At 50.6% G+C, this 24,740-nt stretch overlaps 9 protein-coding genes across 9 annotated transcripts; 3 read left to right on the forward strand and 6 right to left on the reverse strand.

Moving 5' to 3' along the window:
- Positions 1-28: 28 nt before the first annotated feature.
- JCM6883_006946 (uncharacterized protein) lies at positions 29-4,558 on the reverse strand (the record flags this gene model as incomplete). Its single annotated transcript, XM_076629444.1, has 15 exons — positions 29-569; positions 636-747; positions 805-868; positions 929-1,344; positions 1,421-1,566; positions 1,630-1,769; positions 1,838-2,151; positions 2,223-2,286; positions 2,343-2,404; positions 2,466-2,739; positions 2,800-3,106; positions 3,164-3,306; positions 3,370-3,487; positions 3,553-4,262; positions 4,325-4,558. 15 exons carry the CDS (start codon positions 4,556-4,558, stop codon positions 29-31), a joined length of 3,645 nt encoding a protein of 1,214 aa, XP_076490566.1.
- Positions 4,559-4,725: 167 nt separating this feature from the next.
- JCM6883_006947 (NAD(P)-dependent alcohol dehydrogenase) lies at positions 4,726-5,927 on the forward strand (the record flags this gene model as incomplete). Its single annotated transcript, XM_076629445.1, has 2 exons — positions 4,726-5,040; positions 5,115-5,927. The coding sequence occupies 2 exons, from the start codon at positions 4,726-4,728 to the stop codon at positions 5,925-5,927; spliced, it is 1,128 nt and encodes a 375-aa protein (XP_076490567.1).
- Positions 5,928-6,571: 644 nt separating this feature from the next.
- On the reverse strand, positions 6,572-10,151 carry MCD4 (mannose-ethanolamine phosphotransferase MCD4; the record flags this gene model as incomplete). The annotated part of the gene is made up of 10 exons (XM_076629446.1): positions 6,572-6,715; positions 6,783-6,923; positions 6,984-7,037; positions 7,110-7,465; positions 7,533-7,641; positions 7,706-7,814; positions 7,881-8,483; positions 8,549-8,744; positions 8,809-8,950; positions 9,024-10,151. The coding sequence occupies 10 exons, from the start codon at positions 10,149-10,151 to the stop codon at positions 6,572-6,574; spliced, it is 2,982 nt and encodes a 993-aa protein (XP_076490568.1).
- Positions 10,152-10,320: 169 nt separating this feature from the next.
- Positions 10,321-11,686, reverse strand: EFG1 (Efg1p; the record flags this gene model as incomplete). Its single annotated transcript, XM_076629447.1, has 4 exons — positions 10,321-11,049; positions 11,122-11,240; positions 11,323-11,511; positions 11,575-11,686. The coding sequence occupies 4 exons, from the start codon at positions 11,684-11,686 to the stop codon at positions 10,321-10,323; spliced, it is 1,149 nt and encodes a 382-aa protein (XP_076490569.1).
- Positions 11,687-11,847: 161 nt separating this feature from the next.
- JCM6883_006950 (uncharacterized protein) lies at positions 11,848-14,574 on the forward strand (the record flags this gene model as incomplete). Its single annotated transcript, XM_076629448.1, has 6 exons — positions 11,848-12,058; positions 12,135-12,599; positions 12,666-12,869; positions 12,950-13,893; positions 13,971-14,081; positions 14,158-14,574. The coding sequence occupies 6 exons, from the start codon at positions 11,848-11,850 to the stop codon at positions 14,572-14,574; spliced, it is 2,352 nt and encodes a 783-aa protein (XP_076490570.1).
- Positions 14,575-14,808: 234 nt separating this feature from the next.
- Positions 14,809-16,386, reverse strand: RRT2 (diphthamide synthase; the record flags this gene model as incomplete). Its single annotated transcript, XM_076629449.1, has 7 exons — positions 14,809-15,175; positions 15,237-15,302; positions 15,367-15,621; positions 15,690-15,784; positions 15,853-15,943; positions 16,020-16,067; positions 16,148-16,386. 7 exons carry the CDS (start codon positions 16,384-16,386, stop codon positions 14,809-14,811), a joined length of 1,161 nt encoding a protein of 386 aa, XP_076490571.1.
- Positions 16,387-16,687: 301 nt separating this feature from the next.
- On the forward strand, positions 16,688-20,196 carry JCM6883_006952 (uncharacterized protein; the record flags this gene model as incomplete). Its single annotated transcript, XM_076629450.1, has 5 exons — positions 16,688-16,709; positions 16,781-17,233; positions 17,305-17,831; positions 17,903-18,512; positions 18,578-20,196. The coding sequence occupies 5 exons, from the start codon at positions 16,688-16,690 to the stop codon at positions 20,194-20,196; spliced, it is 3,231 nt and encodes a 1,076-aa protein (XP_076490572.1).
- A 464-nt stretch (positions 20,197-20,660) lies between these two features.
- Positions 20,661-21,453, reverse strand: JCM6883_006953 (uncharacterized protein; the record flags this gene model as incomplete). Its single annotated transcript, XM_076629451.1, has 7 exons — positions 20,661-20,720; positions 20,816-20,830; positions 20,893-20,903; positions 20,970-21,048; positions 21,131-21,179; positions 21,258-21,307; positions 21,424-21,453. The coding sequence occupies 7 exons, from the start codon at positions 21,451-21,453 to the stop codon at positions 20,661-20,663; spliced, it is 294 nt and encodes a 97-aa protein (XP_076490573.1).
- A 460-nt stretch (positions 21,454-21,913) lies between these two features.
- JCM6883_006954 (uncharacterized protein) lies at positions 21,914-23,352 on the reverse strand (the record flags this gene model as incomplete). The annotated part of the gene is made up of 5 exons (XM_076629452.1): positions 21,914-21,976; positions 22,040-22,146; positions 22,211-22,310; positions 23,126-23,245; positions 23,308-23,352. The coding sequence occupies 5 exons, from the start codon at positions 23,350-23,352 to the stop codon at positions 21,914-21,916; spliced, it is 435 nt and encodes a 144-aa protein (XP_076490574.1).
- Positions 23,353-24,740: the final 1,388 nt, after the last annotated feature.

A 24,740-nucleotide genomic window follows, 5' to 3' on the forward strand; every position in this document is an offset into this window, starting at 1 on the left:
ACTAGTAAGAGAGACCAATAGTGTTCGATCATTGCTCAGGAGGATAACTTCGACTAGGCAAGACTTGTACTCTCGCCAACCCATCAATTTCACCCATCTCTACCTTCTCCTCTCCCACCTCAACCAGCTCCGCCGGTTCCTTCGAAAACTCCGTCTCGACTTCGAGTTCCCGCATACGAGGAGCAAGAGGTCGACCATCTTGATCGACTTCGGGAGGACCGGTCGGTTGCTCGTATTCGTAGATTCTGAACCGTGGAATCACGAGTTTACCAGGAACGAGAGGAGCGATTCGAACTTGAACGATTCGTTCCTCTCGAGGCTGAAGAACGATCCCAGTCGAATGTCTGGGTCCGGCGAATGCGAGAGAGTTCGGTTGAACGGGATGATCGATTTGAGTAGCGAGGTGAAGGGTTCGAGGGGTAGAGTTTGTAAGGAGGTATTCGAGCGGCGTGGGAACGTTGACGGTCAGAGAATGCGGGACACGGAGGCTGACCCGAGGGAGAAGGGGGAGTTGTCGAACGGCTGGGAAAGGGAGAATTGTAGTCGTAGCGCTCTCGTTTGAATCAGACCTGATCGAGCGAGGAAGAAAGATCAGCTTTGACTCCTCGTTCGAGCGGTGAGGGGAGAAGACTTACCGACGCCATGATACGACGAGGGAAGGCATTCGTGGTGGACCTTGCGTCGACATGAGTAGAGGTTTCACTCGTAGAGCGAAAACTGCTCCTAACGCATCCGTCGGTTCGAGACCTGTAGGACGATGAATCAGATTATGCCCCTTCTTGATGACAGAGGAGATCGACTCACGCATCGGAAGCTCGCTGACGAGGCTGTCGAGCGAAGACATCTTGACTCTCGCATCGAGCGTTTCCTGTGGCACGACACTCGGAATCAGCGGCTGACAATCGCTAATTATTCGGCGCGAACTCACATCTTCCTCTGTCCTGATCTCGACAACCTCGACCCCCCAAGGTCCTCTCACCTTGATCTGACAAGAAACAGTCGCGTCCCCTGCTCCTTTCCACCCCTCTCCCTCTTTCTCCTCTGAAAGCGACTTTGTTCTCGTTCTCTTCGGATATACATACGCTTGAAAAGTGCTAAGAAAGGGTGTCAAGCAGGGAACGACGAGAGAATGATTTGATTCGGTCGAAGTCGGTTTCGCCGAATGATCAGGAATCGACGAAGACGGCGAGGAACGAATCGTCAGGTCGAGGTGGCGGTCTCCTACTAAGCTAAGACACTCGAGGCAGAGGGTTTTGCGGAGAGACTGATGAGGTGCGAGGACGCCGAGAGGGATGGAATCGAGGAGAGAGGTTGAAGAATGGGCGACGATTGATAGACGAGAATCTGTTGAGCGAGATGTGAGTTACTGACGGTGCAATCGAGTCAAAAGACGAGTAGAACTTGCGAGATCCTTCTGGACCAGGCTGGATGAAGCCGACGAGGGAAATCTCAACCTCGATATCATCTTCGTTCTTGATGTCGAGCTCGATAGGGTATCGCTCGCCGAGATAAGCAGGTTGTGAATGTTTGATATCTACAGCGAGGTCCAGTACCCTCGGCATTATCCTGTGGAGACAGATCATGGCTCAGTCGCGAAAGAAGCGGGAGAAAGTGAAAGATAATGCTCACGAGCAAACCGACGTCTCGGACTCGAGAGGCACCGTTCGTTCTCGGTCGAGATACCACATCGAAGCGCTCTTCTCGACAAGCTGTAGATCGACAGCTAAGCTCCATTCACCTATCGAGAGATCCAGGACGACCTTTTCGACCTGGATTCGCGCAACCACGAAGGGAGTCAGATTCTGACGTACAGTCCGAGAGGACCGTCAAGACGTACCGTCAGACTGATAGCTACTTCGGAAGAGACAGTTCCGTAGAAAACTTTCGTCGTCCCATCTTTCCACCTCAAATCCGCCTTTGTTTCCGATTCTTCCCTCTTGATTTCATACCTCTCGACTTTTCCTGACGGCGAATCTTCAGTCGGAGCATGACGAACAGTGACTGGCGGTCTGTCGTCGTTGAAGTGAATCTCCAGCGAGTCGAAAGTGAAGGAGGAGAGTCGAGCGTGCGAAGGGGAAGAAATCGCGAGTTGAAAGGGAACAAGATTGGAGATCGTGCTTGTTGGACGGAGGAAATTAAGTCGAGGTACCACTGCACGAGTCAGGTGTGTTGGTTTGTAGCTGGGACGGAGACAGAGTTTGCAAGAAGAGAGAGAGACGAACGAATAGGAGACATGTCCGATTCAAACCGTATGCCGGCTTGTTCAGAGATACCGGGCGCTCGAGTCTGTACAAACCCATTGATCAGCTTCGAACCTCGAAGCGAGATCGATGAGAACATACCGTCAAGATCGACTTCAATTCCTGTGCGAATTGTGCTCTTCGATCAACAGATACGTTCGACTCTGTACCTCGTTCACCATCGAGTCAGCTCATCCTCTCCGACTCTAATAACGGTAGACATACCTGGAGTTATGAGGTTCCAAGCAGCTTTTATCGCCTCCTTCCACCTCCCCCCTTGTTTCGCACACTCGAAAACGGCCTCCTCGATCCCTTCGACGACTTGTTCCCAGCCTTCTTTCCGATAATTCCTTCCTATCCTGTCCCAAAACTTGAGTGCCATCTCGACGTTCGGACTAGGTGAACCAGACGCATGGGCGGAAGCGATGAGGGATGCGAGGTAATAGGTCGTGCGACGGCGGAGATGGTGCTTGAAATGTTCGTAGGATTTCGTATACAACTATCCAGGACGAGTGCAATCAGTCCAGGAGTTTGACTTTAAAGAGGAAGAGAGACGTACTTCGATAATGATTTCCGTATGATCGACTTTTCCTTCATGAACCAAAGCTCCTTCGGGAGTGTTCTCCATCTGACCAGCTTCCAATCTAGCCTTGATCGTTCGATAACGCTCTCTTCGTTCGAAAGCACAGACAGCTGAGAGGAAATAGTAGTGACCTGGATGTTGGAGGACGTTGAGGGGCATTAAACCGGGAGAAGGTGGTTGAGGAACTCCGGGAGTAGGGATTGGAGTTGGAGGAGGGCGGAGAGAGGGGAGTCGGAAGCCGGCGCGGAGGGCAGCGGTAGTCAGGTCACCGAAGAGTCGATATCTATTCGACAGAGTTCAGTTAGCTCGAAAAATCAACGAAGAGGGAGAAATGACTGACTGTTTCGATAACCAACTCCAGAACTCGAACGTTTCTTCCCCAATCGACCACGATTCAGATAGCTGACGAAACCGGAACACGTGTCGATTCAGTTGAGAAAGGGCGTGCGAAGGGTCGTTGAGATAAAGGTACAATTTCGCGATCTGCTCGGCTACCTTCCGATCAGCTGCTGCTTGTTCGTTCACTGAACAGAATGGTACCCGTACCTTTACGGTGAGACAATCTGCGAGAACTTTCGCTTCAGCCCATCGTTTTGTTCGAGCAACGAGGAGTCCCGGTTGAGAAAACATGTCGACGAGGGATTCGTAGCAATCCTCGTAATGCCTGCAAGAGAGTGATACGTCAGCGAATCCACCTACTCGGAGAGTAGTGAGGGAGACGTGACTCACTTTAGGGCTACTTCGACTTCGCCTCTCATCTCAGCAAACAATGCGAGTTTGTAATCATACCTAACATTCCAACCTCTCTCGCTCAACCCTCCCGTCGTCGTCGTTCCTTTCGGTGGGTTTGATCTCGCCCGTTTCCTCCTCACTCTCCTCCCATGTTCTCGATAATAATCAATCGCGGCAGTCCACAATTCCGTTCGAATACTATTCAAGAAATTTTGAACTTCTGATTGCGGGACCGGCGAGATGACGAACAATGAAGCGCGGGAATCGAGTCCTGATTGTCTACGAATGAGGGAGAGTCGAACGTCGAGCGAGGGGTCGTCGAGGAGTTCTCGGGAACAGAGGAGGACGACGGCGAGTTTGATCCCTCGTTCGAGAGTTGAACGTTTTCGATCGATAATCTCGCGGATTAAGCGGTCGTCGTGTTCGTGTTCTGCTTCTTCTCGTGCTTCGAGGTCGATCGGTCCTCCGTTTGCGGAAGGGGATTCGAATAATCGAAGGACGAGAATGAAAACTGATGGGATCAATTCTCGATGTTTTCGAATCCATATCGGCGCGATGATTCCATCCGGGTAGAGCGGGGATGTCGGAGTGAGTGGTGAGATTGGGGAATGAAGAGCTACGGAGCCCGGAGGTGTAGGGACGGAGGAAGGGGAGGAGGAAGTCGAAGTTGAAGTGGGGCGGGCTTTGAGAGGAGGGAATCGAATGTTCTGTGCGGCTCTCAATTTTGCATTAGCTTATACAGTCTCTAATGCGTAAGGGAGAGCCTCACCTTGTCTACTAGGAGGGTATGAAACTCGTGATTCTGTCCCCTCGAGTTATCCCACAGTTGAAACCCTCTCCGTGAAGCGAAGGTTTTCCTGAGTGCTGCAGTCAAGATATCGAATGGATCTGTCGGTGCTGGTGCTTCAGGTGGTGCGCCATTCGAGGTAGAAGGTGGATTCAGGCCGGCAACGAAGAGGAGGGGAGAGATCTGAAACGTAAACTCTGTTGGGTAGCTCTCCATCTGTGTGTGTTCTTCCTTCTAGCTGTCGATATCTGGGCTCGCTGAATCGCCCCTACAGTCGAGATGTCGAGATTCGAGTGATGAGAACAAGTTGAACGATCATTGCGTCTCTTTCCCTCTTCCCATTCACTTCCTTTCCGCTCTGGCGACCTAAGCGACAACCTGAAATGGCCGAGCAGCAACCCTCCGTGAAAGCCTGGTCTCATTTCACCCCTCCCTTTCCTTCAACTCTCTCGCAGATCGATGTGTCTCCCCCCTCTCCCTCCCAACTAGGCGACACCGAGATCCTCGTCGAACTCTATTCCGCCTCATTGAACCCAGTCGACGTACAACTCGTCAATCTACCGATATTCAAGCTGCCCGCTTTGCAGGGTCACAGAGGATTAGGCAAAGATTTCGCAGGCAAAGTACTTGCGAAGGGATCGAAAGTTGTGGGAGAGTATTCAGTAGAAGATGAAGTCATGGGAGTCACTATCAACCCTGTGAGTCTGCGCATCAATCTCCCTCGTTCCACACAAAAGAAAGCTCATTTCGTTTGCGATTTTCGGTTTTCTAGCTTGGAGGAGCAATCACCGGTACCCTCTCCCAAGTCTCTCTGATCGACACGACGCGTTCCTGTATCGTCCCGAAACCGACTCATCTCACCTTTCCCGAAGCGGCTTCTCTTCCACTCGTTTTCCTCACTGCCGTACCTTGTCTCTCACCTCCTTACCTTCAACTACCAGCTCCCTCCTCATCGTCGAGACCGACGATTGTCGTACTGGGCGGGTCCTCAGCAGCCGGGATCTACACGATTCAGTATGCGACACTGAAACTAGGTCTTCGAGTCATCGCGACTTGTTCGACTCGGAACAAGGCTTTCGTCGAATCACTCGGAGTATCTCACGTGGTCGACTATACGACTGAATCCATCGCTGATCGGTTGAGGGAGCTACGACCTTCAGAAGGATACATTTCCATCGTCGACTGTGTTGGAGGGACGGAGTTGCTCAATTCGGGGATCTGGACCGAGTTGCTACACCCGAGGAGTGGACAGTTGAGGGAAGGAGGTAGTTACGTAACGATAGTAGGGGACAAGACCTCTCGTTCTAGACTAGGAGGATCGATGACGAATTATTGGACGACGAGTCAGATGTGGAGGAGCTGGAAAGGGTGGTTCGGGTGGTGTCCGAGGTACTATTGTATCTCGTTGAATATGGAGAAGAAGGAATGGCTGGAGCAAGTCGGGGCATTGGTGAAGGAGAAAGGGATGAAGGTGGTGATTGATAGTGAGTTTGGGTTTGACGAGGTCGAGAAAGCGTTTGAGAGATTGAATTCGGGGAAAGCGACGGGGAAAGTCGTGGTGAATGTCAAGAATACGAGTCGTTGAGTAGATGGCTGCGTCACGGGTGCTTCCATGTGAAAGTTCGTTTCAGTTTTCAGTTTTCGTTTTTTTGTCGTTATTTGTCGCTTGTAACAAAGCTCGTTAATCGTTCGTTGTCTACCAAATGGAGACTAGCTACTATAATAGAGCTGGCTTGCGACAACCTGTAGGGAGCTCTTCATTTGTTTGCAGTCTTGCGTCTTTGCGAAGAGATTGATCGTGCATCCCTACCGCGTGCGTCCTGCTGCGTCGCATCAGTTGTGCGAGAGCTCTCCGGCGATCTCAAGCCCTCGTGAAGGGCTTGCTGACCCGAGCGTGCACTCGCTTGCATCGGTAAAAAAAATGAAAGTGATAAAGACCAGAGTTCACGCAGTGCCTAAGTGCAAAAGACTCTGCGGAAACCAAGGCCATTATTAGCTGAGCGTCGGTGGTTTTACCGTTATACCAAATATGCCACAATTCCCGGCGCTTCTGGCTTGTGGCGCGCAAAAACCTTTCGAAGGGCCAAAGCGCAGCGTCGACAAGTCCTGCTCTCTCGACAGTTCGCTGCATCTTCCGCGCTTCTCTCTGTCGTGAGAGTGACATGTCCTGCCTCCATAAAATTACCGTCGCAGCTGAGTCGAGTGCGTCAAATAATTCTCGTTGCAGGGCTAAGCCGTAGTTCCCTTCAAAACCTCTTCGCCAACAAGCAGCAACCCCGAAGTGAACAGCCCCAACAGCGAGCAGATAACGAAATTCGTAATCGAACTTCCGATCTCCAACCAAGAACCCGTATCTGTTACTCGGAAGAAGAACTGTTCGTACAAAAGCGCCTTCATCAGCTAGACATTAAGCAGAGGAAAGCGAGCGAATCGAACGAACGGTAATGGTGAGGAACTCGACGAGAACACTGGTAACGAGGAAGAGACCGAGATGAGGGAGATGGAGGGTGCGGTTGATTGTGCTCGAGATGGCGGAAAGTGCGACGAAGGGAATTAGGAGCTTGAACAACAGGAGCGCACCCTGTTCCGCATGATCAAGAGTGAGTCAGCATGTAGACGGAGAGAGGAGGAGGATACTTACCATCGGGAAAGGTGCGAAGACAGTCATGAGTCGATAAACCGGTTCGAGATAGAACTGAATCATGTTCAAATTGTGAGTCCTACAGGTCCTACTCACTCCTTCGAAGTGACGAGGCAGTGAACTCACTGAGCTGATACTCGCTACGTTTCCCACTCCAAAGAACCCAAGATGCAAGAATCCCAAAAAGAATAAACTAACTCTAACCGTATCCCTCCCAAGTTTCCCTTCCACCTTTCTCCCCTCACTCCCTCCCTCGTCTCCGGCGTCTTCGTTTCGTTTGACGTTGAGAGGAGTCGACTGAATCGATTCGACCCCTAACCAACTCAACAACGCACAACAGAAGACGCAATAGAATAGAGCTTCGTACGAGAGGGAGAGGATGACGAATGCTGGACCGAAGGAAAGGAGAAGGACGGAGAGTCGAGTGAGGGGAGATTGACCGAGAGGTCGTCCGTGGAGGAAGGGGAGTAACGTAGAAACGACTATACTCCCTCGAGACTCGTCAGCGCAACGATGGGAGAAGGGTGGAAGAGACTGAGAGGGACAAACCAAGGATTACCCAACCGAGGTACTGATTCGATCGCGGTAGACCCTTCTTTAGTTGCAAACCACTCGCCGAAGACGAAGTGAGGACATTGCAAACCATGATGAGGAACATCTGCGGCGATAGTTCCCTTGCAGCTCAGCGATGCGCATCAGCTGACAAGAAAGGGATCGCTCACCTCTGCGATAATGAACTTCCTCGCTCGTTTCGAACCTGGCGATGTGTCTTTCTCAATCCTCCGCAAAGCGAGTCCTCCCAGCAAAATCAATAGAGCAGCTCCAGCAGATCTAACAACGCGATCCTGAATCAGTGTCCGCTGAGTGAAGAGAGCAGAAGAAAGGGGGAAAACTGACATAATTCTCAAATCCTCCCCTTTTTCTACCGGCAATAACGGGAACACGCCCAATACCGTCATCGCAACTCTCCAACTCCACACGATCAACCTCTCCTGCTTCGTCCTCTTCGATGTCGGTCCACGGAAAAGATTAAGTTTGGGCCAACCCCAACCCATCCCGAACGAGAGGAGTGCGAACGCTCGACGATCTGAATAGCCGTAGGCGATACCTTCTAACGCAGAGATGGTGACTAGTGCGTAGGCGAGCGTTTCGAGAATGATTGTCGTTGCGCTTCGACCGTTGACCGTGTTGAACTGGACAGTTTGTCGATAGAGACGAAGGAAGGGAGTCGGGTCCGAGAAGATGTCGTTCCAGAAGTAGAAAGCGAAGAATGTGTAGAGTAAATACGTGAGCGGTGCTTGTTCGAGGACGAATCGGACCGTCGTCGCGAGGAAAGCAACGAGCGGGATTTTCGAGATTAATCGGAAGAGGACCGAAGGAGGAGAAGCGGGAGAAGTAGAGGGGGAGAGAACGTGATGAATGAGGATGTAGCGAGTGAAGTAGAGCATGAATCCGGTGTAACCGAGCGTCACGATCGAACGGAGGAGCAACCAATCGTATCTATATAACTCTTTCATCAGCCTCTTCCTTTCGCAATTAGGAGAAAGAAGACCAATGGATCTCACTTTTGGAAGTAAGCAGAGGCTGCGAGAGCGGTATCAAGCAGTTGAACGCTGTGTTTCTCCGCTTCGAGGTATCTTCCCGCTTTGATCAGTTCGCGAATGACTTGTTCGTGTGACTCTGGTGATAGAGTTCCATGGGCCGGGGAGTCGACGAGTTCGGGAAAAGGTCGAAACGAGAGAGTATGTTGACGTTTCAGATCTATCTCACGGGCAGAGTTCAGCTTTTGTCGGGGAGAAATTGTGACAGGACAGAAGAGACTGACCGGCCTTTGCCTGAGCTTCCGCTAGCAACTGTTTAGCGTTCGCGAATGCTGCACGAGCGCGAAACGACTGCGACGCATCCAGATAATCTAGAGGAGTTCTTCCTGCCGAATTCGCCGGAATCGATAATCCTGCCAAAGTAGCCTATCCCTCAATAGATGAGTACTATCCAGCCCGCTGTACATCGAGAGCGAGATGTAGAAGAGAGGGTACTCACCATCAAGGGAGCTACATCCGCCTGTTCTACATCTCTCCTGACTCCTTTCAACCCCCAATCCCTCGAGTAATCACTGTGATTCTCTGGTTCTTCCCAATCCCCTCTCGTTCTAACTCCTTTCCCCCAAACGACTAATGGAGTCCTCGTGTTATCCGGATGACCATCTCCATGATTCCCCAACGAACTCATCCCATGATCCGCCGTAAACACGAAACTCGTTTCCCCATCTCCGTCGAAGAACTCCTCAAACAACTCGGTCGTACGCCGAACAACATGATCGACTACTCTGATATTTCGATGATATTCAGGTCCATGAGGTCGATACGAATGACCAGTCGTATCGAGTCCGAGTAAATGTAGAAAGAAAACATTGCCTTCCTTCCTCAACTCTCCATCTAGTCCCCCAGGTCCTTTCCCCGTTGTCGCGTTTCGAAAGAGTGTAGATAATTGATCCAAAACCCACAAATCCAACCCCGTCGCATCTTTCGTGAAATCCTCTTCTTCCTCTCTATAACTCCATTCCCTCACCCACCCTTCTCTTGCTCCTTGCGTAAACATCGGTAAGATATCTGGACTTCCGAACGAGTAACCCCGAGTCGATTGGTTCAAGATTGAATCGAACGAAACTGGGTTCGTCGTCCATCCTCGAGTGACGGCCGAAACGTCTTCGTACATTCCTCCGAGGAGGGCGACGTGACCTGGTCGGGATTCGGTCGGGACTCGGGTGTGACTGATTCCCCATGATGCTTGACCGGACTGGATCAGAGATCGGAGGAATGGGGCGGGAGTCGTCCAATCCTCCGAATCTCCCGCGTTGGAGGGGTCGTCTGGGTCGGCGAGAGCATGTGATTGATCGGTGAGAGGATAAGGAAGAGGATCTTGGTGTGGGAATGGTGGGTTTGGGTACCGTTGAAAGAGTTTATCGGCTCGTAATCCATCTCCTACTATCAGGACCACTCGCTTTGCTAGTCCTTCAGTCGCATTCGATGTTTCGGACTGGACAGAGTATCGAGTTGGAACGGGGACGACGGGAGACTGAAAGTAGATGTCGAAGATTGAGCCGAGGAAGAGGACGTGGTAAACGACAGAGATTAACAAGAGTCGATACGTCGACCGTTCATTCTTCATTCGGACTGAACCTTCACCTCCTCTGCGCGGTCGAGTAGGTCGAGCGAGATGAGGAGAGGAGAGAGGGAGGCGAATCTTCCGCGCGCTTGATCTCTCAAGTCACGTGTCAATTTTCTCTACCAACTCATTTTCCTCACGAACAGGATGACAGTGTTGCAAGGCAATGTCGCTAAGCAAAGAAGTCATCCTCGGCCGCCAATTTCTCCGCCTTCGAATTCCCACCATTAGTGGCCTCCTTCGAATTCTTCCCAACTTCTTTCCCTCCCTTCTTCGTCATCACTTCCTTCGTCTCCTTCTTCGCTTCAGTTGTTGTTTTCTGTGGTGTAGGAGCTTCTGTCGAAGGAGGGACGATCCCTGCGGCTTCTTGAGCCCGCCTGAAAGCTTTCTTTTGTTTTCGATTCAATTTCTTCGGTTCTCCATCTCGGTCTCCCTCGACTTCTGCTACCGTTTCCGTATCTTTGCCTTCCTCTGTCGTAACTTCCGCCGTAAGACTCGTCGAGGTAGGTTCGCCAGCGGTCGAGTCGACTTTCCTCTTCTTCGCCGAATTCGAACTATCTTCCTCCACCTCCTGTCCTCGCTCATCGTCTCTTCCCCGTTTCTCTTCCACTCTGACGCTTTCGAGCGCCTCATCCTCCTCCCCTTCGATTCCCAAATCACCCCCTTCACTCTCTTCCGCCCATTCTCCACTCTCGACTTTTCTCAGAATCTCCGTCCTCAGTTCCCAGCGCTTCCGTTCGGACTCCAAGGCTTTATCTTTCGGTTTCGCTGCTGCTTTCGAGGTGGAAGGATCGGAGGGAGTGATTGCTGAGGAATTGGGGGCTGAAGGAGGAGAAGAGGAGTAGGGGATGTAAGAGTTTTCGGGGTAGAGTGCTAGGTATTTCTCCGTTTTAGGATACCTCTGCACACACATCACACCTAGAGTGGGTCAGTATAGTGATTGAGCCAAGGGAGGAGGGAAGGAGAAACGCACGAGGATGTAGTAGAGATCTAAACGAGCAGATTTCAATTGTTCTTTCGTTGTCTCTGCTGAGGGATCTGATTCGAGTTGTTTCTTGGCTTGTTTAATTCTTCTCAATACTTTTTGTCTCTCTGTCCACGCTCCCTCGTTTCCGTCAGCTCCTCGTTCGTCCCAGCCGATTTTCGCGCCAGAAAGCGAAACTGTGGTTCTTACCGAAGAATTTCACTCCTCTATACTTTGATACCATTTTCTTCTCCAACAACCCCTTTTCAGCTTTAACCAGCTCCATCTCTAACGCGGCTAACCGACGCTCTGAAGTGATTTTAACATCCGGATTCAAATCGGGTTTCGAGAGGAGTCGTTTCGTTTGACGCAGTTGCGCTTTGATCTTACTCACGGAACCTACTCCGAGCAATATTGCATGGGTTAGTAGCTCGACTAGGGGAGAGAGGGAGACAGACGAACCAGAAGGAATTCCTCCTGAAGAAGAAGAAGAAGTTGCTCCTCCTCCTCTTGATGATCCTCTTGATGAACCGCCTCGACCTCGTCCTCTACCTCTTGCTTGTGATTCAGACATTGTACCTTTTTCGGTCGCGAGTGTTGAGGAAGAGGGAGAAAGGTCCGAAGATTTTCGATTCTCTGATCTTGATCATCATCCCATCACCACCTCCTCCTCACCTCTCCTGAACGACCCCTCCACCGCGTCTACGCTGGCGTAGACCCTCATACCCCTTCTCAATGGCGCTCGCGCTTCCACTCGCTTCGACTTCCCACGCGTCTCCTCCTCTTCCTCAACTCATTCAACCTCCCCCTCTCTCTCGTCCATCACTACCTCCGCGAACTACTTCCTACGCGTCTAACCCATCAACGAGTAGTACGACGACGAGCTCGACGCGGTTACTCTGGAGAGGTTCGATTTCGACCGGGAACAACGGAAGGAAATTACATGGTCAGTCTTCTGCTCCTCTCTCTCGGTCTCCCTGGCTCTAGCTGACCGACTGTCGAGTTTTTGGGATGCTTGACAGGAATCGCTATCATAGCTCATCTTTTCTCAGTCCCCTCTCATTCCCACTCTCAGTCACCGAGTCTGAACTCTCCCTCGTTTTCACCCTTCGAAGACCCCTTCTCGTCCGCTTCGAAAGCTTCGACTTCAGGAGCCGATATGTGTTTAGGTTTAGAAATGTTGAGGGGGAAAGATCTCGTTTTACTCGATTCCGATTCCGAGGTGGAGGAAGGGAGTTCATTCTCCGTTGAGCACGTTCAATCCTCTTCGACGACTCCGTTCAGTTCGCCCGAAGTGGAACGCAAACAGTCAGCAACGTCGCGGAAAGGAAAGTCGAAGGAGGTGGGAAAAGAGACGGTTAAAGTGGAGACTCCTACGGATGTGAGAGTGTATATAGATCAGAGATGTAGAGAAACTGTCGAATGGTTTCAGGATAAGTTTTGTAGGGTTGGTTGTGAAGGGAATGGAGTGAGATTGGATGCGGGAGGTATGTCACCTTCTTTCAGTCAGTCAGCGAAGGTGCGAGACACTGACTTCGAGAGGGTGGTTACAGGGGAACAAATCATTATTTTCGCTCAATTACCTTCGACTCCTTCCACTAGTCTCGCTCAACACTCTCCGGCTACGTCGTCATCGACAGCGGGACCTTCGACCTCAACAACGACAGCAGCAGAGCTACCGCCGCTTACGTTGTTGCTGGGAAGACCGTTCAAACCGGTAGTGAGGAAACCTCGACCTGATGATCCCTTGCCTCGAGGTTCGTCCTCCCTCCGTCCTCTCCTCTCTCTCTTCTTTCGAGTCGGTGCTTTGAGGCTAACGAAAGGATCGCATGAGTAGAATCGCTCTTCACTGCGAAACTCCGGAAAACCGCCTCTCTCCCCGCTACAGCATTCTCCAAAACCTCCCTCAGCTCCTCCTCAATCACTACCACGCCCAAACCGTCGTCCACAATCAAGAAGAAACCTCGTCTCAACTCGAAAGAGAAATCGATTCTCTCTTTAATGGGTCCCTCGAAGACTGTCGTCGCAGAGGAAGAAACGACGACATCGATGAGGAGACCGAACGTGCCGCAGAGGAGACAGGGGTCGATCCCTCCTGGTGGGTTGACATTACCTGTCCCGAATCCGACAGCAGGGACGAAGAGGGGTTTATCAAGATCAGTTTCGACGAATCCTTCGTCTTCTTCAAATCGATCATTCTCCACCTCGACCTCATCATCAACAACAACGAATCGACAAGGCTCCTTACCTCCGCAACCCACGTCTCTATCGAGTACGACATCTACGACAGGTAGAGCGTTTAAACGTTCCCGTTCTTCGCTTCCCTCTACCTCAAGCAGCAATTCTTTCCTCTCGACGAACGCGAAACCAAACAACTCTCCTCCGTCCTCTCGCAGTCGACATCCGAGTCATGCGCCTCCTTCACCGACTCCTTCAATCGCTTCGACCTCATTCGGAGGCTTTAACATTGTTTCGAACGATGGAGCGGAAGGTGAAGAAGAGGATCGGTTGGAAGAGTTGAGGGAGATTGGGATAAAGAGACAGAGGTATACGAATGGGATCCCCGTTGTTGGTGGGAATGGAAGAGGCGCGGGAGCAGGAACGGGAGCTGGGATGGGGATGGGAATGAAGAGGAGTTTGAGCGTACCGGTTGGAGGAGGATTTCTGAGTAGCGGAGGCAATAAGACTAGAACGGGAAGAGAGGAAAGGCAGCAGAAGGTGAAAGTGGAAGATGGTACGAATGGGGGCGAGGTGAATTCGATAGAGGTTCGGAATAAAAACGTGAGTCTGCTCTCCTATTACACTCTCTCTCTCTTCCGCGCTCGGACAGAAGCTGATATGGGTGGTATGAGGTGTAGACTGTCAAGAAACATACGATGACTCGACTCCAAACCCTCGGTATAACCCGGGATCACCCCGAATTTAAAGAATTATTCTCGATGGTTTCTCGTGGGGTTGCGTTTGCGCTCGTTCGTTCTACTCTCTCTCCTGTCGGCATTTCGGAAAAAGATTTGAGAAACTGATTGGCTCAAGGTGAACGAACAGAGATCAATGTTCAAGACTAGAACGCTTTCGAGAGAAGAAAAAGAAAGGATGGAAGAACTCATTGAGGGACATTTAAGGATGTATCTACCTACTGAATACCAAGCACAACTCATGCGGATCGACATCGGGACGACCAAAGCGCCGGCGTTGGCGGAGGGTGTTTCGCGGATCTCGACGAAACCTGTCGAGGGGAATCCGGGTGCGGAGATGATGACGAAGGAGAATTCATCGGATACTGTAGTTGGAGAGGGAGATGGAGACGATCAAGATGTCAAGATGACGCAGGAGGAGGACCTTATCACGGGGAAGGAGGACTGTGAACTCAATATTCGCAAAACGGAACGAGTACTCGAGAAGGAGATGGTCGAAGAACCGGTGGAGGAGACACAGGTGGTCGATAGCTTAGAAGTAGTGTAACGCATTTATGCTTACGACTTGAGACGATTCTGCGAAATTGGGAGAGGGTCGAGCTGCGAGAAAAAATCGGGCCCCAATCGGATTCGAGTTCGGCTCTTTTTAGCAGGAACGAGCCTACCTGCGAGTGTTATAACTCGCTTGTGCTCCGAATGCCCAGCCGACTAGTGACCTTCGACTGCCGTCTCACTAGTCACTTCTCGTCTCGAAAATCAGGATCTCATTCGTTTTCAATTCCTAGACACTCCAAACATGTAGCGCATGATCATAAAACGAGCAACTAGCTACCAAATCCCCCTCCCCGTTCCCTTCCTCCTCTTTGACTTGGTTCCAATCACACCCATAAGCCAAACTCTCATGCCCTTCAAACCGTCTCACTAACACTCCTTCTCCCGGCTCCAATGTCCCACCCTCTCCCCTCGTTGTGGTAACGACGAGTCCGGGAAAGTCAACTACGGAGAACCCATTATGCATAGCTGCAATGAGGAGACGACGGGGGTTCGAAGGGTGCCATTTCAATCTCCAGATTCCACCTCCTACGTCGAATGTCGTCAAGGGTCGAAGAGGGTTACGAGCGTCGAATAAGCGGACGTGGGAATCGTAGCTATCAAGAGAAGAAATGAGTTGGGACTTCTTGATTTAAACGGGAAGAAATGAGAACGAACCTTCCGACGGCTATGAGGTTCTCCACGAGAGGATGACTCGTAATAGTCGTTACACCTCCCTCAAACCTATCCCGAGTCCCCTCTCAGTTCCCTATTCCTCCTTTCTGCAGAAAAAAAGAAAGAGACTTACCGTTTATTGATGAAAATCGGTTCCTCGCACTCGGTCCTCAGGTCCCATCCCTTCAATTTGAGGTCATCACCACCGGACCAGATGATATGAGGGTTCCAACAATCGAATGAAGTAATCCAGGGTTCGAAATCGTGTGCCTCGAAAACCTTCGACATTACAAACGACTTCGAATTCGAAGTCGAGGGATCGTCTGCCGAGGGAGGGGTTAGATGCGCGAGTGAACCAGAGGAAAGGGAAACGATGATTGTTGCTGGACTATCGATGCGAAAGGGAGAGTTAGCTCGAGTGGAGGAGATGGGAGAAAAGGGAGAGAAGGAACGAACTCGGGAGAAGAAGGATGACGAGTTGACCAGTCTAGGGAGAGACAGAGAGTCGATTCGTCGGCGACGGTGATATTGTCTATCAGAGATAATCGCATCTAGAAACGTGATAAATGCAAGGTGTTAGCTCAGAGTAAGAAAGAGAGAAGGGATTGTGAGAACTTGCGGTTTCTTTATCGAGTGAATGCAGTTGGACGTGGCCTTTCGCGTCTGCAATCGCTAGGACGTTCTCATATCCGTTCCACGGCCGAGGCGACCTGATCCAGAGTCGACCGAGAACACCGTCAGCAAAAGGAGAGAAATGAAAACTGGAGAGAGAAAGCGCGGAATTACCATTTCATATCTAGGATAGCTGGACTCTCGAACCTCTGTAGTTCTATTCTAGCTTACCACCCAACCCACAACCCTTTCATCGGCGCTCAGACGTCGCAGAAGAGCCTAGAGAGAGGAGGAGAACATACAAGTTCTTCCCATTCGGATCCACCCGATAGAGCAAACATCTCCCCGTTCTCGTCACTTCTGGATCCTTACCCTCTTCTGCTCCTTCTCCTTCACCATCCGCTGTGTTTGTTGTGCTTGTAGAGTCGGACTTGTTGACTTGATAAGTTCCACAAACGAAAAGTCCTGGAATTGTCGGACAAAACTCTATAGAATCGGCTGAATATTCCGTATCGACGTAGGACAATGAAGGTGCTTGCATCCCTTGTCGAAGAAGTGGAAGAAGGGAGTAGGTGATCGGCGAAAGTTCCGAATCCCAATACGAAACTCTCTTGATCAATCTTGTAGATCTGTTGTTCTGCTCCCTCCTTCTGTTCTGACTTCAATTGTATACACACGACTCAAGTACTCAAGAACGACCTCCCCCCTCCTCGCAGCGTAGCGCAGACTATTTTACCCCGCACACTCCTTTGCCCCCTTTCCCTTTCATTCATTCTTGAACTCCACTAGCTCCACCTCATCAACTCCCATCTTACGTCTCAAACAGGCAACTATTACTGTAGATGGCACAACGGGTCTACTCAGGTTAGTTCTCCCCTCTCTCTTCGATCGCTGATTGTGTCGCTCACACCCCCTCCCTTCCTTGATTCTTCTAGATCCGACCTATCTCTCCCTCCTCGGTTGTCTCTCAACCGTCCCCCTCTCACCTTCTTCCTTACATCTCCTCAATCCACTCCTCGATGAACTCCTCCAAATCACAATACACTTAATCCTCCTCCCTAGCAGCAACGACTCGTCCTCTCAGAACTCCTTGCCAGTGCTGCCAGTGACGATCGATCAATTCAAGTCTACATTCCAGAGGATCGTAGGGATGGGAATCGGGAAAGAATGTTTAGTGGGTGCTGAAATGGCGGTGAGAGAGGTGTTGAAGAGGAGTGGGAATGGGAACTCTCTCAAAGCGGATCAAGCTCTCTCTACCTCCTCTTCCTCGAAAGGGAATAGCAGGGAGAAGATGGAATTGACGATGACGATGGAGGAGAGGAATAAAGTAGCGGAGGAGATCTTTACGAGTTTGAGAGAATGGATCATGCAAATCTCCGGTCTCGGCTGTACGTTCCTCTCTCTCTTCCCTCATCCTCTCCCTGTCAATCTCACTCACTCGTTTCCTCTTACGATGTAGCGCTCTGTCCCCGATCAGGTCCCTCAAACCTAACGACCCATCTATCCGAGCTCATCGCTTTCCGCAACCCTCCTCCTCCCTCTTCCCCTCACGTTTCATTCCTCCTTACGCTCTATATCGAACGTACTCTGTCCTCCCTCTCCCTTCACTTACTCGAATCCATCTCGGGGGTCGTCTCCCGTTCGACGGGGAAAGAAGAAGCGACAATACAAGATTTAGAGACGGCTTTCAAGGAGGATGAGGGGATTTGGACTTGGGTTAAAGGGATGAAAGTGGCCAAGGTTATTGAAGAGAACAGTCAGAGGGAGGTCATGAAGAGTCCGACGATGGGAGCGTCGTTCGCGACTCAACAGCAACAGCAGCAGCAGATGGGGAGAGGAAGGAATGGATTGGGAATTAGGAGGAGGGAAAGTATTGAATCGAATCAATCGGCGGGGACGTCAACGACGATGGGAGGAGGGACATCAGGACATAGGAGGAAACCTTCGTTGGCTTTGTCAGTTGTGCAGAGTCTCAACTCGAACCTCGTTAGTTCCTTCCTCTTCTTTCTCTCATTTTCAACTTGCGCTGATCTCGACCCCGTGTGTCCGTGCGATAGAGTTCCGATGACCCATTCGATCAACTCCTCAACTCTGGTCAAACGATGAAACTCTCGATGACTCCCGATCGATTACGACTGATCGAACTCGAAAAGGAGAAAGAGAAACTGAGGAAAGCTTCCGAACTCGACCTTCGAAAGAATTCAAGTAGCCTCAAATCCGCTCCCCCCTCAGCTCCTGCCGCTCCTCCTCCCGTACCGACTCTACCCTCCAGTACCTCGATCTTGACGGAAAGCGGCGCGAGGAAGAAATTGCAGGCTAGAGGTCCTCATCAGAAAGATCTCTTCAACGAAGAAGATGAAGACTCTCTCGACGATCGGGACTCGCTGGCGCAGCAAGAGAAACGAAAGAAACAAAGTTTAATGAACCTCCTCGCTTCTCCTCCTCCCTGGTCCTCCTGCGAATCTCCCTCTCCCGCTCCGGGAGGAGTTGCGATGGAAAGTCAGAACTCGCAGAGTAGTAGTAGTGCGATGACGAGGACTGATAGTAGTATAACGAGTAGCGTTGCTACTGGAGGAGGAGGGGAAGAAGCATGGGTTAATGTCAGTCCGATGAAGAGACAGAAAGGGTTGAAACCGAAGGATGAGAAACGAGATCTTGCCAGCGAACGTGAGTCTCCTCTCTCAGTCAGCGACATGAGCCTGGCGCTGATTGAGTAGATTACCGTCACACAGGTCAAATCAATAACGATCTCGTCAGTTTCTTCCGAAATTCTCCTCCTACTTCGATCAGAGGTCTCCCTCAAACTACCGATCAACCCGTCGTCGCACCCTCTTCACCTCCCCTCGCAGGGAAAAGATCGAAAGGAGGTCTTCGAGGGTTCATGAATAAAGTCACTTCACGACGATCCGCTTCCTCCTCCTCTGAAGATCCCTCTTCCTCCTTGAATCCATTCATGTCCCTTGCGGAACCTACACCTCCTCCTCCTCAGACTCAGAGGGCTCCGACTCCTTCGAATGGTGGAACTGGACCGAGGACCCCGAGGATGAGAAGTATCAGTGCTCAATCGACTCTTTCGCAAGGAGGAGGAGGAGGGAATTCGACTGCGTACGCTTTACCGCCGGGTTTAGGAGAGACTCCGAATAAGGAGAGGGAGAAGAAGCGGTCACCGAGGGAGAGACAGAGATCGGAATCGGCTAATAGAGGAGGAGGAGGAGCTGGAGCAGGGGAACGGTTTCAACTCGGTTCTTCCTCAACCTCGAATTCGATGAGGGATCGATCACCACCGACCGCGATGACGACGACGACGAGTCAAGCACCAGTATCGATCCTGAAGTCGAATTCGGTCTCAGGTTCAAAGAGGAGTTCTCGATATGCCTCCTCCGAAATCTCAGACGATACGACTCCAACCTTACTTCCTCCTCCTCCTCCAGTCCCGCTTCTACCTCCTAATCACATCCACTCGAATCCTCCCTCGACATCAACTTCCAGTTCCATCACGACCGTCGTTCGACCCCAGCGCTCTTCTTCCCTCAAACGCACTCAACGCGACAAATCATCGTCAACTCCTCGATCTCGAGAAGTCTCGGCTGGTTCAACTACTTCGACATTGAATTCGACGAGTCTGAGACCGCAAGGATCTCGTCCGGCGTCAGTGACGAGAGTTTCCCCGATCAATCTCAACCTCATTCCGAATGGATTGACGACTCCATCTCCCGATCCCGGAGATACTTCAACCACTACTCCTCCCGAAAGATTCTCTTCCTCCTCTTCGTCTGAGTCTGAGTCTGGGGAAGAAGAAGAAGAAGGCACAACAGAAGAAACGAATCATCAAGACCTCCCACTCCCTCTCCCTCTCCCTTCTTCCTCGAAATCGAAATCGAAGCTTTCCCCTCCTTCCTCCCCAGTCAAACTTAAACAACTCCTCCTAGTTGATTCTTCCTCATCCTCTTCTTCGGCGTCGAGAAGACACTCCACAGGCGGAGCATTAGGATTAGGAAGATCGATAACTCCTTCCCCTCGATCGGACCTGTCCCGTTCACCGGGTCTCTTGACTCCCGTTAAAGAGGTTTCTCATCCGAACCTCCTCAAAGCGCAGGGTAATGGACTCGGACTCGGGTTAGCCGGAATCGAGACGAACGGAAATGAGAATGGGAATGGATGGAGAGATGGGGACGATGGAGTGAGGGGAATGTTCAGGGAATTGAAGAGACGGATGGAAGGGGAGTGTCAGACGAAGGAGGAATGTATTGAATTGGTTGAGACGCTGCTGAAGGACCGAGGGGGAGAGAGACAGTGGAGTAGGAGAGGAGGAGACGAGACGAAGATGGTTGAACATTTCTTAGAGGCGTAAATTTGTTATTCTTGTGTCGTACTTTATCTGAATGTTTAGGTATCTTACTGTCAGTATCATGTTGTGCTACTCTCACATCGGTCGTAGCGTGTGTCTTTCTTGTCGTCGGCATTAGCGAGCTCGAATCGCAAACTTTCCCTCTCAAGCTTCGCTAGGCCTCTGCGGATCTTACTCGTCTGAGATGTCGTTTGATGAGAACAAAAGAGTGCGGATAGTAATACAAACGGATCTCGTGTGAGCGGGAGATCAAGAGAAACACGAAGAATGAAACCCCTCCAAAATTATGTCGCGAAAAATAATATGCCTATGCCTATTCAACCGTCGACCGATCATGGCCCTATCCCCCATTGAACAAAATGCAGACCTATCTTTCACGCAAATCGAAATTAGATACGTGGACAAGAACGAGAAGAGGAACACAATCCAACCTCTTTTTCCTTTTGGAACCCTTGATCGACGGACTATCATAGCTGCTTTCGTCCTCCTCCTCCGATTTGGTTCATTTGAACATCGAGGCATTCGTCCTAATCACGCGGAACAACGTAGCTACGAGTCAGCGAAAGCAGGATAGTTAAAACGGGAATCGAACACTGCGCTCGAAGTTAGAGACCCGACCCACGTCTTCAAAGTCAAGCTGTAGGGACGAATCCGTCATTAGTCAAAACGATGCAATCGACGAGGAGACAGTTAACGTACAGTTGCTGGAGCTGTGAGTCGCAGATACAGGAATATCAGTTTCGAAGAAATGCGAATTTCGAATTCAGGCTACTCACTATCGTCCTCTTTTACAAGCGTTCCATCATGTGTTAGCTTGAATGATCCTGGAGCTAGTCCTTTGTTTGCTGAGATGGCCTGTGAGGACGAACAAGGACAAAGTTCAGCGAAAAGTCCGAACTCGAGGAGATGTCTCATGAAGGAGCAAGTTTGTTCTTACGGCATAGACTTTCTTCATAGGAGTGTTCGGCTTGATCTTGATTGTCAGTCTATTCCAAAGCACGACAGATCAGCTAACTCTTCCAAAAACACCAGTTAGGACTCGCTTGAAAAAACTGCCGACTCACTCGTCTTGATCCCTCAATCTGATCCTGAGCGAGTGTTTAGCTCCTTCAGGCTATGTTTGATTCAGGTTGTACGCGTAGGGAGAGATTTGGTGAAGAGGTAGAACGCGTTAGAGATCAAGAAGAAGGAGGGGTTTGTTCTCGAAGAGCGTGAAGGGGAGCAGCGTACCTTGACATCAGGTTTCTCTTCTGTGCTCATCTTGTCGAGGTATGGCTGTAGCGTGCAAGTTTGTGAATGAGGTTGAGTGAAGAAGCTAAGTTCGTCTCTTTGGAGAGAGAGGAGGGTGAGTTCGCAGACACGAGTCGAAGGCTTGGATGAGCACGATAGCTATTGATAGATGGGGTCTGATCGAGATGCGTGCCAGTAGGCAAGGAAGCGCCAGAAGACGGGAGCGAGCTCAGCAAATTCAGTGAGATTTATCAACTCGGCTTGCTCGCTGCCTCTGGGTTCGAACGACCTGGTTGAGCTACAAGCTCATGCGTTTGACGCGCTGAGGGGCGTATAGCGATTCTAGTATTACAAACGGAAATTTGAGAATCTGAGGCCCCCAGAGTCGCGATAGTGCTTGCGAGGACAATTCATGTCAACTTGTGTTCCTTCCTGTGATCACTGCTGACGGTGGATGCTGCGAGATGATTAGAGCTCCCGCACATGTGCCTCAGAACAAACGACGCCTCAATCCGCCTCCATGCATTCCCGTCATAACGTTGATACTGTCATTCTGAGCACACAGCAAGCATCAAGGGTTAGCCAGTGAGTCAACACGAGGCATAAAAGTACTCACATTCTCCATATCAAGCTGAACCGGCAAGAATTCGAGTTGGTGAGATTCTGCAACTCGAGATTCGAAGCGGGAGAAGAAAGTAGAAACGGGACGCACGCTTGCTGGAGCTTCACGACGGGACCAAACGATCATTAGATCTGAGGGCAGATGGCGTTCGAATAGAGGACTCACTATCGTTGAATCCGACCCGCTCGCCGTTGCACAAAAGTCGGAAATTCGCCGTCTCGAACCTCTTGTCTATATCATACAAGTCGGAGTTTCTGGCGACATACTGGACATGACAGAGGTCAGCTGGTTACCAATTGCAAGAAACAGCTTGAAGGTTTCTCGATACCTCGTAAACGTCTCGCATTGGATCCGTCATCTTCATCTTGAAGACTTGACTACAGTCGGGGATCGGAAAGCGGGGGTTAGACTCCGGTACATGAGGAGGAAAACAGAGATTCGACCGACTCTTTACTCGTTTGCACGTTGAACTTGATAGTCAATTCTATCGTGTCTTCGGTATCTGGAGTCGCTACTGCTGGCGGTTCTCCCTGTTCGGTCTTTAGATAGCAAAGTGACAGGTGAGCGTGAGAGGAAAGCTATCAGGGGAGAGAACAGTCATCGAAAGAAAGAGCTGGACGAACCTTGACCTCGACTAAGCCTTCCTCGCACCGACATGTCGCATCGCTGCATATCCCATTTGTGACTCTGTAGCTGAACTCCCAGCAGTGTTCGTAATCCTGAATTGCATAAGTTTCGTAAGCATGGAAAGGCAAGATCTGTACTCGCACAAGACTTACTTCATCTGCGTCTAAAACCTGTCCATTTAGATGACGATCAGCGGGGATGACGTATGTAGACTGGGCTCTAGTCATACCTCTCCAACAGCTGGGGATAGAGAGACAATCTACGAGGGTTAGCGAAACAATTCCCAGGCAGAGAGCAGCGTTTCGACTCACTTTGGTCATATGGCACAAAACCCCCGTAATACTCGAGCCTGACGTTTCTAAATGGTATGCCAATAAGCTCCGCGATACGCTGTGATACTCAATGATGCAGTCAGGAGCTTCGGAAGGTCACGGTTGATAACCTAGAACTCACCTCATAGATTTTGCCTGCGTTCGTAGTGGATTTGACGCGAATCCGCACGTCCGGTTCAAATCGCAAGTCAGTACGCTTGATGACAATCAGGTACTTCCGCTCGGTAGGTTCGATCTCAATCTACCGGGGAGGATCAGAGAGTCAGCCGGCTCGTGAGGTAGGAGAGACATGCCGGGGCTGACCTTGTTGGGCGAAGATTCGGTACCTCGGCGCGTTGATACGGGCATGGGCTGATAACGAGAGTGAAAAGGAGGGACGCTGAAGATCAAAAGAGAGAAAGGATCCGAGCGGGCGAGACAAGGGGAACCAAAGGGGAATGTGCAGTTTTCTTCAGGGCCCGAGCGGATGGGCAGCCAAGAGCACGCTCCGAAACGACGAGAGAAGTCGATCTCGTGATAGCTGAACCTTTGGAAGAGATGAGCTTGAGCCACAATGGTCAAACCTGAGTATTCATTGAACACGTTGCGAAAGAGGGGCGAGTACCACTAGCCCCTTGAACGAGTATCGACGCTTTTGAATGGCGTCAAGTTCCGCCTCCCTCCGACCTCATCAATACGTCGAGACACTCCCCCTGTAAGGCACTCGAGTCAGGAGAATATCACACACAACCGCAAGCAGGAAACTCACATCTTCGAGATCCAGCTGTTCTGGTCAAGCAAAGTCAGAAAGCTCAGGAGGTGAATATAGAGTGCAAACCAAGAAATGGAAGCGAGACCTACCGCAACTGGAGCTTAATCAACGTAAGCGAGAGCGAAAGTAGCACCATTGTCAGTGTCTCGAAGCATCGACGATGAAAGCGGAGACTACCCCAACTCACTGTCCGTGAATGCAATTGAAACACCGTCAAACAGCATCTTGAAGTTGGCCCTTTTACCCATTTCCGTCTTTGTATCCTTCTCTATCGCGTAAATGTCGGAAGTACTGGCAACGAACTGTCCTCGGCGCGCTCGGAAACGAGAATGTCAGACGTTTTCGACTCGGAGCAAGTTTATGGGACACTGCGTACTTCGTATGCAAGGAGCATCTTGTCTGTAGTCTTCATGATGAATTGCAGACTGAACTCGATAACTGCTGTAAGTCAGGAGTTCAAGGGTAGAGGAAGAGACTGGACTCACTCGCGACTTGCTCGCGAATTGAACTTGATTGTAAGTTCGATCGTCTTCTCGAGATCTGGCGTCGACTCAATCGCCGGTTCTCCCTCTTCGGTCTGCGAGTAAGCAGTGTGGAAAGTCAGTGTCAGAGAAGGACGAGAAAGATCAAGTGAACGGATGAGAGAAGTTGAGTGAAAGACGGACATACCTTGACTTTGAGGATGTATCCTTGCTTTGAGGAGCTCATTCTGATGTTGCTGAGTCGATTGAGGTGAGCGAAGGTGTGGAAGGTGACGAGTGAAGAGCAGGAGGGAGAGAGAGAGACACAAAGAAGTCTCGTCGATTAATTTTCCGATTTTTTCGCGCGTTGCACGCAGGTCAGCTAGATATTGGTCTCGTGAATGCTATCTGATCTAGGAGATGCTCTCGCGAAATGCCAGAGATTCCCTGAACACGATGTGAGTAAAAGAAGTGAACTTCACTTCTTCCTACCGTTCTGCTCTGGGAATGCTACAGAGACAAGG

This window comes from Sporobolomyces salmoneus (assembly GCF_050403485.1).
Source record: "Sporobolomyces salmoneus JCM6883 DNA, S_salmoneus_JCM6883_v1_ctg5, whole genome shotgun sequence".
Lineage (NCBI taxonomy): Eukaryota > Fungi > Basidiomycota > Microbotryomycetes > Sporidiobolales > Sporidiobolaceae > Sporobolomyces > Sporobolomyces salmoneus.